The sequence below is a fragment of the Echinops telfairi genome, unplaced genomic scaffold, assembly GCF_000313985.2.
Source record: "Echinops telfairi isolate 266 unplaced genomic scaffold, ASM31398v2 ScPeMD7_8;HRSCAF=38, whole genome shotgun sequence".
NCBI lineage: Eukaryota > Metazoa > Chordata > Mammalia > Afrosoricida > Tenrecidae > Echinops > Echinops telfairi.
In genome coordinates, this window is record NW_022103905.1 from 10,599,959 (window position 1) to 10,613,767 (window position 13,809).

Here is a 13,809-nt window from a genome sequence, read left to right on the forward strand (position 1 = left end):
CTCCTGGCGATTATTCTAGCTGTTTTAAATGAAGTATTTGCAAAAATAAAATGATAAATGATCATAATGAGGTTATGCTTGGGAGGAGGAGTCGGGCAGGCAACTGAGTACAGCAGCAGTGCCACCCCCCACCCCAGCTGCTCTGTGGGAGAGATAGGGCTTTCTACTTCTGTCAGGAGTCACCATCTCAGAAACCCACAGGAGCAGGTCCACCTTGTCCTTTAGGGTCACTGTCAGTCAAAAAGGGGCTTGATTGTCATTGAGTTTGGTTTGGTTTACTGAGAAAAAAAACCAGAGAGGGCATATTTTAAGTGCTAGTTAAGCAGGGATTAACTTCGTTCTTATTGCCATAGGTACAAAGAGTCATTCTGTCACGATGTACTAGGCATTGTGATAGTTTGATGTTTGGCTACTTGATAACCTGCAGCACCCAAAGGCGGGAAGCAGTTATCCCAGTGCATTTTCCCGCCACCGGCACAAGTCTGCTTCTCAGGGGTGCAAGGTTTCCCACCGAGCAAAGAGAAGAGCCCATTGGCAGGCCCGGGCAAGGAGTAACTGCCGAAAAGAGCTAGAGGGGCCCTGTCAGGACCAGAGAAAGTGACGCCAAGCCAGGTCTTCCTCCGCTGCCGGGCAGTGGACTGCAGGTGCACTGACGTGCAGCCAGTAGCCGGCTGTCCGCCCCCCGAGGCCGGCAGGGGGGCGGACACTGGCTCACCTGATCTGCATGCCTTTGCTCCAGGAGCACATGTCCTTCCGCAGAAGCAGGTTGTTCAGGGTGATGGCCCCCACGATGTAGAACATCTGCTTGACCACCTGCTTGATCAGCTCGGGGTCCATGCCGTGCTGGCACATGACCGAGTGGAAGGAGCCGAGCTGCTGGAGGATGGAGTCCAGTGTGTAGGCGCCCTCGTCCGCGATGCTCGAGGTCCGCTTCCGCAGCCCCGTGGGCTTCACGCCGGACATGCCCTGAATCGTCTCGTGCTCCAGCATGCCTGAGACTGAGGAGAGGTCCACGGTTAAAGCCCGTTGTCATGTGCGCGCACGGCCACCCTCACCTACACACATACATCCGGAGTCTCGGAAAATAGGGGACCGATAGGGGACGAGGCATGTCACAGGATGAGGGCTTCTGGATTTTAAATAGGAGTGAAGGAATGACTCTTACGTAGGAAAGTCACTACGAAATGCAAAGTATGCATTTGGTGGAGTTTCCACAACAAGAGGTCTTTCAATAGCACACATATGGTGTCTTAGTTGGGGTTTTGAGAGAGGTGCATCAAAGGTATTTGGACCCCAGAGACAGACCCATCAAAGAGCAAGAAGGGCAAGATCCTGAGAGTGGACAGGTCTTGGGAGAGCACATGAGTGTGGCCTGGTGATCGGGCTCCCGTCCTAGGCTCCCCCCTGGCAGTTGGCTTTGGGCTAGCTTCAGCCTCCCAGGAATCGGCCTTCGCATCTGTGGCCCAGCTGCTGCTCCTCTGCTGTGTGCCCACAGCATGTGGGCAAGGCCCCTTGTAGGATGCTTTCAGGATGCCCACTGCTGGCAGAGCAGGAGTCATGCCCAACTCACGGTCCTAATCCTGAACGCCACGTCCATGGAACGTCACACTGGCTTTGTCCTCGTGGTTGTTGTCATGACTACTGTGAAGTGACTGGGAGATGGTGGTAGGGGTTTAGGATGGGCTGTTTGAATGAGCCTTGGTAGCACAATGGTTACGAGATGAGCTGTGATCCAAAAGGTCCACAGTTTGAAACCACCAGCCTCTCTGATGGGCCTTTTTATTGCCATAAACATACAGACCAGGGAAGCTCCGCGGCAGTTCTACCCTGCCCTGTAGGGTCACTGAGAGTCGGCATCGGTTCAGTGGCAATGAGATGAGATCTGAGAGGTAAGAGTCTTGTTTAGATGTTGAAAATGCACGTGCGGGTGCACGCATGCGTGTGTGTGTGTGTGTGTGTGTGTGTGTGTGTGTGTCCAGAAGAAGAAAGATCAGCTGACGCTGGCCTGCTTTACACCTGTGTTCCTGCTTGCATTTTGCTGACGTGTATTGCTTTAAATTCATCTGGGGGAGACAATGTTTTAAAAAGCATCGCCATCTCCTCCAGCTTTTCACGTTCTTCCTTGTTTAATTGTGGGTCTAGGATGGGCAATGAAACACTGCGAGCCCACAGGAGGGAAATGATGATGTTGTGGGGTGCACCGGGCTGGGGTTGGGAAAGGGTGGCTGGGAAGGTAAGGGGTTGGGATTAGCATGAAGAGCCTGCTGATAATTTGCCTGATCATAAGAAATTGGTAACTTAAAAAAAATGTTTCTTTTAACTCAATGTATTCCGAATTAACAGCCTGCAGTGTGGCTCTGCCAACAACCCCCCATCTCATACGTCTGACCTCCTTTCACATGCACGTTCTGACCTCCTTTCACATTCACTGCATGGGCGGATCATACAGTACATAAATTAACACCCAGAGCAAGTGCACGCATTTCGGGAGAGGCGCGTGGCGTCACACAATTAGCTGAGCACACAGATAGTCACATCGACCCCGCAGGCGCGCAGCAGCTGTCCTGAACATAGGGCTCGGCTCCGTTAGCCAAATTGCCTTGAGCCATTCCCAGCGTGGAGCATCTTCTCCACAGATGGGCCTGGAGAGCTGCTTCCGGGAAGGCGGTGGCCAGGCACACCTATGGAGCCGAAGTGCCGACCGACCCAGCAACAGGTCTGTTTTGCTTCGTTTTCTCCGGCAGCTAGTTCACTCTAGGGCACAGTGCACACATTCCTAACCCCACAGTTTACATGGGGGCCGAGGAAGCAGCCGTGAAGCGATCAAATGATGCATTGCACAGGGTAAATCTGCGGCCCAGGACCTCCTTAAGCAAGGGGGTGACTTGGAGGACTAAGGTGTGCCGGACCCCAGCCAGAGCATTCTTCAGTCACCTCATCTGCAGGAGGAAGTTGCGCACTCACTCCGAAAGACGTAAGGAGAATAGGCGCTTCTGAAAGGGAAGGGCACTGACAGTCCCGCGGGCCGTCGGAGAACCAACAACTCTGACTTGGGAAGCACAGCCAGAATGCTCCTTGAAGGAAAGGAAGGTGAGGCTCAGGCCTGGGAATTCGGACGCGCTGTCAGGAAAGACCAGTCCTTAGAACAGGAGGGGCAGCCGACAAGAGGAAGAGCCTCGGCAAGACAGATGGACACGCGGCTGCAACACCGGGCCCCACCACGTGAGGGCGGTGCAGGACCGGGCGGGCTCCCTTGGGCTGTGCCCACGGTCGCCATGGCACCTGAGGACAACAACTTCCACAACAGGAAGCCTACGCTAGTGCCCTCCCAGAGACCACAGTTAAAAATGAAATGCCGCTTCTCCAAAGCATTCCCTTCAATAAACTCACTCATTCTGTTCAAACCTTTAAAAAAAGGAAAAAAAGGAGTGCGATCCGCTGCGGAGCATAAAGCACAGCCTAATCTGAAAATAGGGGCCTCCTTGTGGCATAGTGGTGGTGCACTGGGTTGCTAACTACAAGGCCAGCAGTTGGAAACTACCAAGTGTCCGTGGGACAGTGAGAAGGCTTTCTACTGCCGTAAGGCGTTCCAGTGTGGGAACCCCCATGGGCAGTTCTAGGCGGTTGCTAGAAGGGTCGCTAAGCATCAGAATCGACTCAGTGGTGGTGGGTTTGATACAGGAGGGAGGCACGTGGAAGTTGAGATTTTGATGCATCCCCTGTTGGTCATGCCTGAGTTTCTGGGAGTTCTCAGCAGCTTTTAGGCCCATCTTCCACCCGAGTTCCCTTAATACTTTATGTTGTCCAGCATGAAACCAAACACAAACCCATAGCCATTGAGTTAATTCCAGCTCCCCGTGAAATAGAGCAGAACTGCTCCACAGGGTCTCCCCAAACTGGAAATCTTTATGGAGCCTCATCTTTCCCCTGAGGAGCAGCCGGTGGGTTTGAACCACTGACCTTGCGGTTCGCACTCCAATGCATAACCCACTGCACCACCCTGGCTCCTCCCTATGGGAATACATTGGCTCCGCAAACATGTGCTGCTGGAGGCCCTTTCCCATGGGCAGACTGCAGCGCGTCAGGGCCATGGGCTTACCAATCATCGGCTGCAGGATGTTCTCTAACACCCTCACGAGCTGCTGGTAGATCTGAATGGCCAGGTCACTCAGCACCTGCCGGTACTCAGCCAGGTCGAAATTGGTGAGGCAGTGTTCGTTCTGGCGAGACGTGTTGTGCTTCATAAAGCCCTAGGGTCGTAAGGCAGAGTTAAGAAGGCTAGGCGTGAGCCGAGCGAGCGTCTCTCCCGTTGAACACTCTTCAGGTTGATCCACCACCCCGTGCTCTTTCCAAATCTCTCCAAGGAGGGTGAAGTTTGTTCTCTGTCTTTCCCCGTTAGGAACCTCCCTGAGCCAGGTCTCTGCCAACACCTCTTACTAAAGGCTCCTCCCGTCCGGTGTTCCCAGACCACCCAACTCCCACAGCAACGCCAGGAGAGACACCCTCAAATGCTGGCGTCCGTCAGAGATTCCCCTTCCACTCCCTACTACCTTTCAGTCATACCTGAACTTCCCAAGCTAGGGCTTGAGCCTTTTCTAATAGCGATGACAAGAAACAAGCTGGGGAAACTTAACTAAGAAATCCCCAACACACACACATACACACACCCAAAAAACAAAAACAAAACACACAAAAAACTCTAAACCAAACAAACAAAACGAATGAATGCTTTTACTTATGAACCGGCAGGTTTACAGACAAACATGAAATGATCTGCTGTACTAATGCCTTCACCTCAGCCTTTAAATAGTCTACAGTGAACCCTCACCACTTCACGCTCCGACTTCCGCGGCTTCACTCTATCGCGGTTTTTGCGTAACAGCGCATGCTCTGTCATTACTGCCACTGATTGGCTCATACTGTACACGCTTGATGCCATAAATAATATAATAAATAATAAATGACAATTGTAACATCCAAAATGTTTTACTGTATTTTCCCTTTTTCGTTTAATAAATTGGGTAATATGAGTGTAATAGTGACTAAAGGGTGTTTTTTCATGTCCTCTATGCTCTAACTACGAAAATATTTGATTTACAAATAAGGAATCCTACTTCGTGGAATTTCATTTATCACGGTAGGGTCTAGAACTGATTGACCGCGATAAACGAGGGTTCACTGTAGTTCATAAAAAACTGTGCCCCAACTGATGTGTGTGTGGATTGGGATAACAGTTGTATGAGCCCCTAATAAAATGTTAAAAAAAAAAAAAAAGAACACTGAATGCAAGAACATTAAATAAACAAAAAAGGAAACTAAAATCAGATATTACTAAACTTTGTCTTCAAATGGAAATACCTATCTGATCTATGTTGGCTTTTAGCTTTGTTTCTGTTTCTATTTAATTAGGAATAAAATAAAATAAATTGAATGATTAAAAAAAAAAAAAAACTGTGCCCAAGGGGCATAATCATCTTAAAATAGAGCAAGTTCTCCAAAGATTGGCAAGCTAATCAAACACTCACTACACGTCATGGGATCCACACCTAAATTTGAGTCGGAATCCTTTGGGCAGTGTGTTAAAAATAGAGAGCCCTTTTACCCAGTCACTCGGCACTTTAACACTGTTAATTTCACACTGCCTGATAGAAGCTTATATGATGGATTCTGCCTATATATAAGCATCTGCCGCCCTACAACCTACTCAATGTCCTGACAGGACATCCATCCTTGGCGGTCCCATGGGGATTCTGGTCTGCTAGCCCTGTCTGCTCAGGGACTCCACCTTGCTGCCTTTGCATTTCTCGTTTGCCAGGACAGTCCTTTCCCCCATAAGCTGGGCACTCAGCTTCTCTGCCTGCCTGTGCTGAGTTCGGGGAAGGCAGACAGAGTAGGGGCTCGGACTCAGCGGCAGACAGACTCAGAATCTGCACTTTCTGGCTCAGTCGCTTTGGGAAAATTGATAGACACTGTTGAGCTTCAATTGTCTCATTTGTAAAACCGGGCTAATGAGTCCTACTTCACAGAGACGTGGTAAGAATTAAATGGCAAATTTGTGTACTAAATGCTGTTAGGCACATACCGAGCCAATATAAAGTCATTACTAACGTTCTACATCATTTTTGAAGTCTATTAAACCACTGATGAAGACACTATGACAAACACAATCAATAAAGATTTTGGGGGAAATCAATCTCCCAAAAGATCACCTTTAACACAGGTGGCAAGCCTAAATCAATTCGTTTCTTCAAATTGGGTCAGTATTTCTGGACTGTTATTTTGTTAAGCCCACTTCATCATAGTGACCCACAGCTTCACTCCGTCACTTCTCAGTGACCAGTGTCCACCTCCTCTCTCCTGCAGGTCCGCAGTACACAGATTCACAGAGGCAAAGCGCTGTTTCTCCCCACTCCGCAGTGACGGCGGAGAAAATGGAGATCGAACGGAGCTATGGACTTTGATGCCACCTCTGAGCTAGGGTCACTGAAATAGGAAACAGTTCAACCTCTCAGCATGTGGCCCCTGTCCTAAAACAGGGCAGGGGAAGTGCAGAATGCGGGCTGAGGCGCAGGGTCTTCTCACCTCTTCTCCGCTGTACTGCTTCAAGCAGTGCAGAAATCGGCAGGTGTTGGAAAGCCAGAAGGAGACAGTCTCAAAATCGTCCCCTCGTTTCTGAAACAGAGAGTAAGTCGAAATTTGCTTTTTTTCCTTAGGGAAATAAAATGAAGAAGACGAAGAAAAAACTCTAAACAGACACCAAAAGCCCATTCTGTCGGCCGCCCTTGGAAACCCTCGCAAAAATAAATCACACGGCAGGTGCAAAAGGCACCTCGTTGCGGACAGAACTCCAGGCACCGGGCTCGTGGTTTGTTTGCTCGCTATTTTGCTGGGCATCCGGTCTCTTGCCAGTAGACAAGTGATACCCACTCATTCGGTTGATGTTAATTTCCCTTTAAGTGGAAAAAAAAAATCACCAAGACTCCGCTCATCTAAACTCAGAAATGCTTGCCACTCACTAGGGGCGTAGCCCAGAGGAAGCGACTTACCATCCCTGCGCCTCGGGGTCTTCTGCTGAACAATAGGGTAAGACACGTGGCCTCCATGACAGAAGTCCTATACGAGCTGACTGAAATACTACGCAATATAATTTATTTGTGTCAGCGAGGGAGTTTTTTGTTTTTTTAATTTAAGAAAAATAGTAAGGGAACCAAGGGGGAGGGGAAAAAAAGGTCATTTTCAGTGATTAAAAAAGAAACCTAAAAACTGAATGCCGATTAGAGTCACTACATTAAATTTGCCACAATAATGCTTTTTACAGTGAACAAACTAAATTTGGTCAAAATTATACATCAATTTTATTTTTTTCTTATGTCGGAGGGAAAGCCGTTAGGATCCATGCAAAGCTATCTAAATAAAAATGACTTGCTGGTTATAAAAACGATCACGCATTTTCTATATACAGTTGGCTGTGTCTGCTGCTTTCCAGGCCAGGTGAGGAAAATCTGTCGCTAAAACCAAAACAGGGATGCAAGACACCAAGCCCCTCCAGCCAAATGCACGTTCTAAGTGGTGCCAGAGCCGTGCTGAGAACGGTCTAGGAGTCATGGCTTTTAAGTCTTGAGACAAGTTAGCCCAATGATCCCACCACATCGATGCCGTCTTCAACGAAGATCAGAGCGGGGAAAACTCGACGCTTTGGTTTTTCTTGTCTTTTGGGGTAGGAGTTGACTTCAGAGGTCACAAAACGTACACGTTAAGTGCACTATAGCATTAAAACATAAAAAATTGAACCAGTTCATTGGGAAGACGCCCATCCGCTTTTACTGGCAAAGTATCAGAAACACTGTGGTTTAGTCGCGGCCCGTGCAGTGCAGTTACACAGAGCGTGTGCCTGCACAACAGGACTGACTGCGAACCAGCACTTAGGGAAAGTTCACGGAAGGCCTCAGAGGGAGGCAGCCTACTGGGCATAGCCACCCAGCTCTCCACCTAGCTCCAGCCTCAAGGTTCGCCTGGGGTGGGCTCCCGAGCACACGTTAGCTCAGCTCCTCGCAGAAACACTCGGGTGGCAACGAAGCACCACACTCCTTCGCTGTGCTAAGCGTCACAAGGTGGATTATGCAGCATGACTCAGCGATGGTGTGGGCTCTTCTGCTCTGTTAGATAACGGGCCTCTTTCCTTGAAGACCCGTGTTTTGTTTTTCACGTGGTACCAGGCACTTCCGGTAACAAGGAACATTTGGGGGGGAGCTGGAGAAGAATACGGAGCACAGATGGAAGAAAGACGTTCCGGGTTTGATCAGCCATTCCTTTTCCTGTGAATGGGCTCCAGGAGGCTGCCTGGTTTATGGGGCCCGTCTACTATTTACTGTGATGACACCATGTTCCCTATAGATTGCTGACACTGACTCCTCTGAATAGTTTTCATTCTGATTCAGGCAGAACCCCAAAGCAGATGACTTCTGTCTGTGAAGGAACAATTCGCTTTATAATTCAGGGCAAGGATACCTGATTCATCTTGATTTCTGTTCAATTGGGACCCTGTATTGAAAGCAGGCAAATATTCACGTTGCAAGGCACATGCGGCTCACACAGGACGTTATTAGCTAAGACGGGAAACTTTCGTCTAAGAATGGAAAACCCTGTATCTGTACAGATCCCATCACCATTAATCGTCACTACGAGGATTCCGTTGACCGTGAACTGACCTTCAATACTTTTTTGATGCTGTTAATTGTTGATGTCAGCAACGACCGCACTTTCTGGTCGTCATTTAGGTAGTCGGCATGCCGAACGCACATGAACAGGATGTATGCCGGCAATCCTGGGATCAAATTGACGGCTACGCCACGTGGCTTCAGTTCTGGAAAAGAAAAGTGAACTTATATAATGTTGAAAGATTTCATGAGGATGTTTTGAGAGATATAAAAACACGGTGATCATGTAAACATTCAATTATTCCGAGGAAGTAGGTCACGCTAAAAAAAGATACCTTCATAGCTTACTGAGCGGAGAAATTCTCGAGGTTGGGGACCTAGGAACCTCAGGTGTCTGTACTGGGATGACCTCCAGCGTCACAGCTCCTGCTCTGGCGTTTCCTTGGAACTCCACACTCATGCAGCGACTGCCTTCTGCCATCCCTGCTCAGGTACATCTACCAGAGGCTATCCCACACCAAACGCCGGTTGCCTACGGAACCTGCTTTCGGACAGTTTCCCAGCTCCATCAAATAGGCCGCTCCAGTCTCCAGTCTTTCAGTTTTGCAGGCTGGAAACTCTGTGCTCATGTTTGACTCTTTTCTTTCACATCCCTCATCTAATCTATCAGCAAATCCTGTTGGCTAACCTACAAACGAGCTACAGAACCCAACTACTTCTCAACAATCCTACTCGCTTCTTTAGGCCACCATCACCTGGTGCCTCTATTTCTAACTGGTCTCCATGATCCACTCCTTGCTCCCCAATAGTGCACGTTCCCACACAACAATCAGGGCGATTCTTTAAGAAAATGTAGGTCAGATGATGTCACTGTTGCTCTGAACAACCTCTAGGTGTTCCTCATCCCACTCACGTAGAAAACGCAAAATCCGCACCAGGGTCTCCTAGCACCTTTGTGATGATCCTGACCCCTTACACACACACCTCAACCTGCCTCAGCTCACTGGCCACCAGTCAAACAGGTTGTTGTTGGAACGCACGGGCATGCTCTCGCCTGAAGGCCTCAATGTGCTGGCTGTTTCTACACAGAAAATCCTCTCCTCCGACATCAGCCGTGTTGCCTCATTTCCTCTGGTGTCTGCCCCACAATCGTTTATCGAAGGGGCCTGCCCTGAGAACTTTAGAGAAACCAGTATACCTGCCTTCTTCACTTTTTACCCCTATTCTATATGTTTTTGTTTTGTCTTTTTCTGGCCTCCCCACGCCCAAGCACACCCCAGAATATGTGCTGGGTGGGGCCAGGGACTTCACTTTGCTCATTATCTAGTACCTACAGTAGAACATGCCTGGCACAGGGGAGGAGTTTGGGAAATGATCAAGCACATGAATCTTCTGTTAGCTCTAGTATGTAAAACACGGTGGCTTCTTAATAGTTTTGCAAACTGAAGGTCATGTTGAATGTGTGTGCCTGCGCACAGTACCGAGTTGAACTCTGTGAACTCGGGAACATTAAATCGGTGCACTGGCAGTCACATGGCTGTCACCATGGCAACTGAGGGACAACACTATGCACAGTCTGAAGGGCTTTCCCAGAGCAGAGCCATGGGCTGTGTGCTCCCTGCTCACTCCCCACCGCTCACACACACCTCGCCTAGAGTTCTCACACCGCACTGAGATGCTACCACCCCCTGTCATGGATCTGCCTTTGACTTCCATGGCTGGAACCTTTTCTTTGATGCATTTTTTCTTCTCTATTAAATAACCTGTGTTCTCGGACACGTTAGAGATAGACTTTTCTGGAGAAGTCAGAAAAAAAAAAAAGGAAACCTAAGTATTTAAAGAGCCCAGAGCAGTGGTGTTCCACTGTGGCTACACTTACGAATCTATTGAGAGGTTTATGAAAAAACAAAGACACAAACAGCTACACAGGCCGGGCTCCTCCCGCAAAGTTTTGATTGGACTGGTCTAGTGGGTGGGTGGGGCACACAGAGAGTCCCCTTTCAAAGCTTCCCAGGTGATTCGAATGTGCACCAGGGCTGAAGCGTTCTAGTCTCAAAGCATGCTTCGGAGGGGGGCTTGTCTTACCCGTAATTTGTCTCTGTTGCTATAAGAAATGCCACCAGTTGGGGGCTGTAACAGACAGTCATTTATCTTCTCACAGTTGAGGTAGCAGGAAGCCTGAGTTTGGGGTGCTGGCTCGAAGGCAAGGCTGTCTCTCCCTGACAGCGCTGCTAGTCATGGTCTCAGCCTGTCTCCTGCTCCCTAGGGCTTAGCATCTGTTCCCCCAACACCTCTGCTGGCCTGCTTGTTTAATCTGAGGTGACCAGATTTTAACATTGGTAAAGTGGGACTCCATTGATAAAACTCATATCCTGGCGAAATAGCCACATGGCAGCTGAAAACCGTATACCCTAGCTTGTCGTGCATTCTTTCCAAAAATCGGGACTTCTTTAAAATGCCACGGGACATGGGACAATTTGTTAAAAATTGGGACTGTCCCACCAAAAGCAGGACATCTGGTCACCTTAGTTTAATCTCTTTTACATCGCCAAAGAGATCGGCTCAAAACACACTTACGAATCTAGCCTCCCTAACGTAAGAGAGGTAACCCCTTCCCAAATGGGATGATAGCCACAGGCGTGGGGTTAGAAATGACAGCAGAGAACTCAATCCAGGGCAAGGACTAGTCGCTGCCCCTGCAGCTCCCCTGAGCGGTGGGCAGGGCACCCCTTCAGCACTGCAGTGCAGCAGGATGTGTTGGGGCCTGCAAGAAACGCCAGGGTGGGTCATGGGAAGATTGGGGACTGGCGGCTGTGAAGGCCCAGCCAGACCGTCACCCCACGCAGGGAATACTTGCCCAGAATCAGATTCTTCACCAGTTTGGGCTCGTCCTCCTTCTTGTATTCCAGCATTCCTTGGAAATCCTTCTCTTTCCTGGGAATGTTGACTGGACGGATGGGCTCGTCAATGATCTGTCCTGGGGAGATGTTCTCCATCTGACCCACTTTGGGAGAAACAAAAGGGGGAAGAAAATGTTTTCCGGGGAGGAAGGATGAGTTTTCATGGCGTTTGCGGACATATATGATATAGGAAATAGGTTTTTAAGTCCTTTATCCACAGGACAAAGGAAGTAAGGCACAGATGAGGTTGGGTCTCGGAGACGTAAGACGCACACACATTAAGACGTGCCCTCTTGCTGGCCAACTCCTGGTTGGTCCTAAGAAGCCAGTTCTACAGGGAGAGGTTCCCACACAGAACACCTGTACCTGACAAGGTGCTTGCTCAGGCATGAATCACAACCACACGCAGAGACGGTGGCAGGGAGCCCGGTGATGGGTCACCTGCCCTATGATCCAGCACTGCACACTGAAGTTCTCCATACTGAAGATCTGGCCTAGGTAATGTCACCACTAGCCACCAACACATGCTGTTACTGGACACACCCAAGGCACGGCCAGCGCCCATTGCCTAGTGTCTCACGTGTGTGCTGTGGTCTGACAGTCAGGGAATTCACTGAAAAGTGTATTTCTCTATACAAGGGAGACACTGCTGGTAGCATAGTGGGTAGTGAGTTGGGCTGCTAGCCTAAAGTCAGCAGTTCAAACCCACCAACTACTCCATGGGATAAAGATGAGGCTTTCTGCACTTGTAAAGATCTGCAGCCTCAGAAACCCACAGGGCCAGTTCTACTCTCCCCTAGAGAGTCACTGTGAGTCAGAACTGGTGGTGAGCCCTATCCACAAGAATGGAAGACGCACACTGCGTAGTGTCACATAAATTACTCCTGGGGTCAGTTTAAATGCAGTAACACAGGGGTCAGTGCAGCAGCACAAAGCAGCACCTGTAACGTTAAAATAATAAGATCCCATTCATCTATGTTAGGAACCCTGGTGATGTCGTGGTTATGAGTTGGGCTGTAAACCTCAAGGTCGGCAGTTCAAAACCACCAGCAGCTCTTTGGGACAAAGACTGGGCTTTCAACTCCCATAAGCAGTTACAGTGTTGGAAACCCACAGGGGGCCGCTGTGAGCCAGCACTGACTGGATGGATGGCAGTTACTAAAACCACAGGGGTTACTTCCAAGAGGGAAACGTGAGAGGAAAGCTTTAGCTAGGCATTGATGACGAGGATGCATCAAAGCGCCTGGTGTCTTCTTCTCTAAGTGGCCACTGGCGGAGAGAAACATCAGTGTTTCATATAATAACTCTAAAAAACAGTATCGAACCCCCACCCGACAGCAACTTTTAAGACACTTCCCAACGTTAGAGATGTTCAGGTGTGAAAAACGATGCTTTGCTTTCCTTCTGAAATCTCTCTCGCTAGGCCATTTCTGGTTTTGGTAAAAGAGAGACATGTCCTTTGTCGCATGGTTTCTCTCTGCAAAAATGTCCAAGAGGCAATGTGCCAGCCTTTCGTGGAAACGTTACTCTCTGTCTGTCCTTCTCCCTGAGTGAGAGGGTTGACTCAAGATGAAATAAATCTGTCAGTTCATCACGACCTTGATAAGCAAAATCATCTACTACGGAAACCACATGTCGGCTCTCAGGTAGCAACAGGGGGATAGAAAGCGGAGAAGATGGGCCAGGACACCACCCAGGTGTCAAGGACCTAAGACTTGGGAGTCTTTCTGCCAAGGCCTCCTCGTCCAGACAATTTCCTTCTGAATGAGTGAGAAACCTCTCTGTATAGTTTCTAGATTCTTGATACTCGAAGAGGAAATAACTGTGAAACTTTTTGTCCTAAAGGAGAAAAACATGGGAGGAAAAATCTCCCTCCAATTTTCTTCACTTTGGCACCAGGAAGATCTGGATGCCAGGCTTAACCGAGTTTGCCCACAAGGACCGTATTTTCACATACATCGCAAAGCCTTGACAGGGAACTCCGCAGAGGCAGTGTGATCTGCACACTGAACCAAAACATGGAACACGTGGTCATCAGTTGTGTAAGAAACCGTAGCTAGATTCTGCGGACAGTATAGCACAAGGAGCTGCCCCTCAGAAGACCGGGCCTCTACCCCGGTCAGGCCACCGGCTGACTGAGAAACGCTTTGTAAGCTGCTCATTGTCTGGGCCTCAGTTTTTTCCCCCTCCTATAAAATAATTAACCGATTTCTAGAAGCCTTCCAGCCTAAATGTTCTCGACTCTATAAAAA

At 49.0% G+C, this 13,809-nt stretch overlaps 1 protein-coding gene across 1 annotated transcript in view; it reads right to left on the minus strand.

Annotated features, from left to right (window-relative positions):
* MYO5A (myosin VA) overlaps positions 1–13,809 on the minus strand; it is a 124,817-nt gene that overhangs the window by 6,100 nt on the left and 104,908 nt on the right. The window contains exons 33-37 of the mRNA XM_013006341.2: positions 11,515–11,661; positions 8,709–8,863; positions 6,583–6,672; positions 4,100–4,250; positions 716–998 (exon numbers count right to left, since the gene is read on the minus strand). Coding sequence (XP_012861795.2) covers positions 716–998; positions 4,100–4,250; positions 6,583–6,672; positions 8,709–8,863; positions 11,515–11,661 — 826 coding nt within the window. The remainder of the gene's footprint in view (positions 1–715; positions 999–4,099; positions 4,251–6,582; positions 6,673–8,708; positions 8,864–11,514; positions 11,662–13,809) is intronic.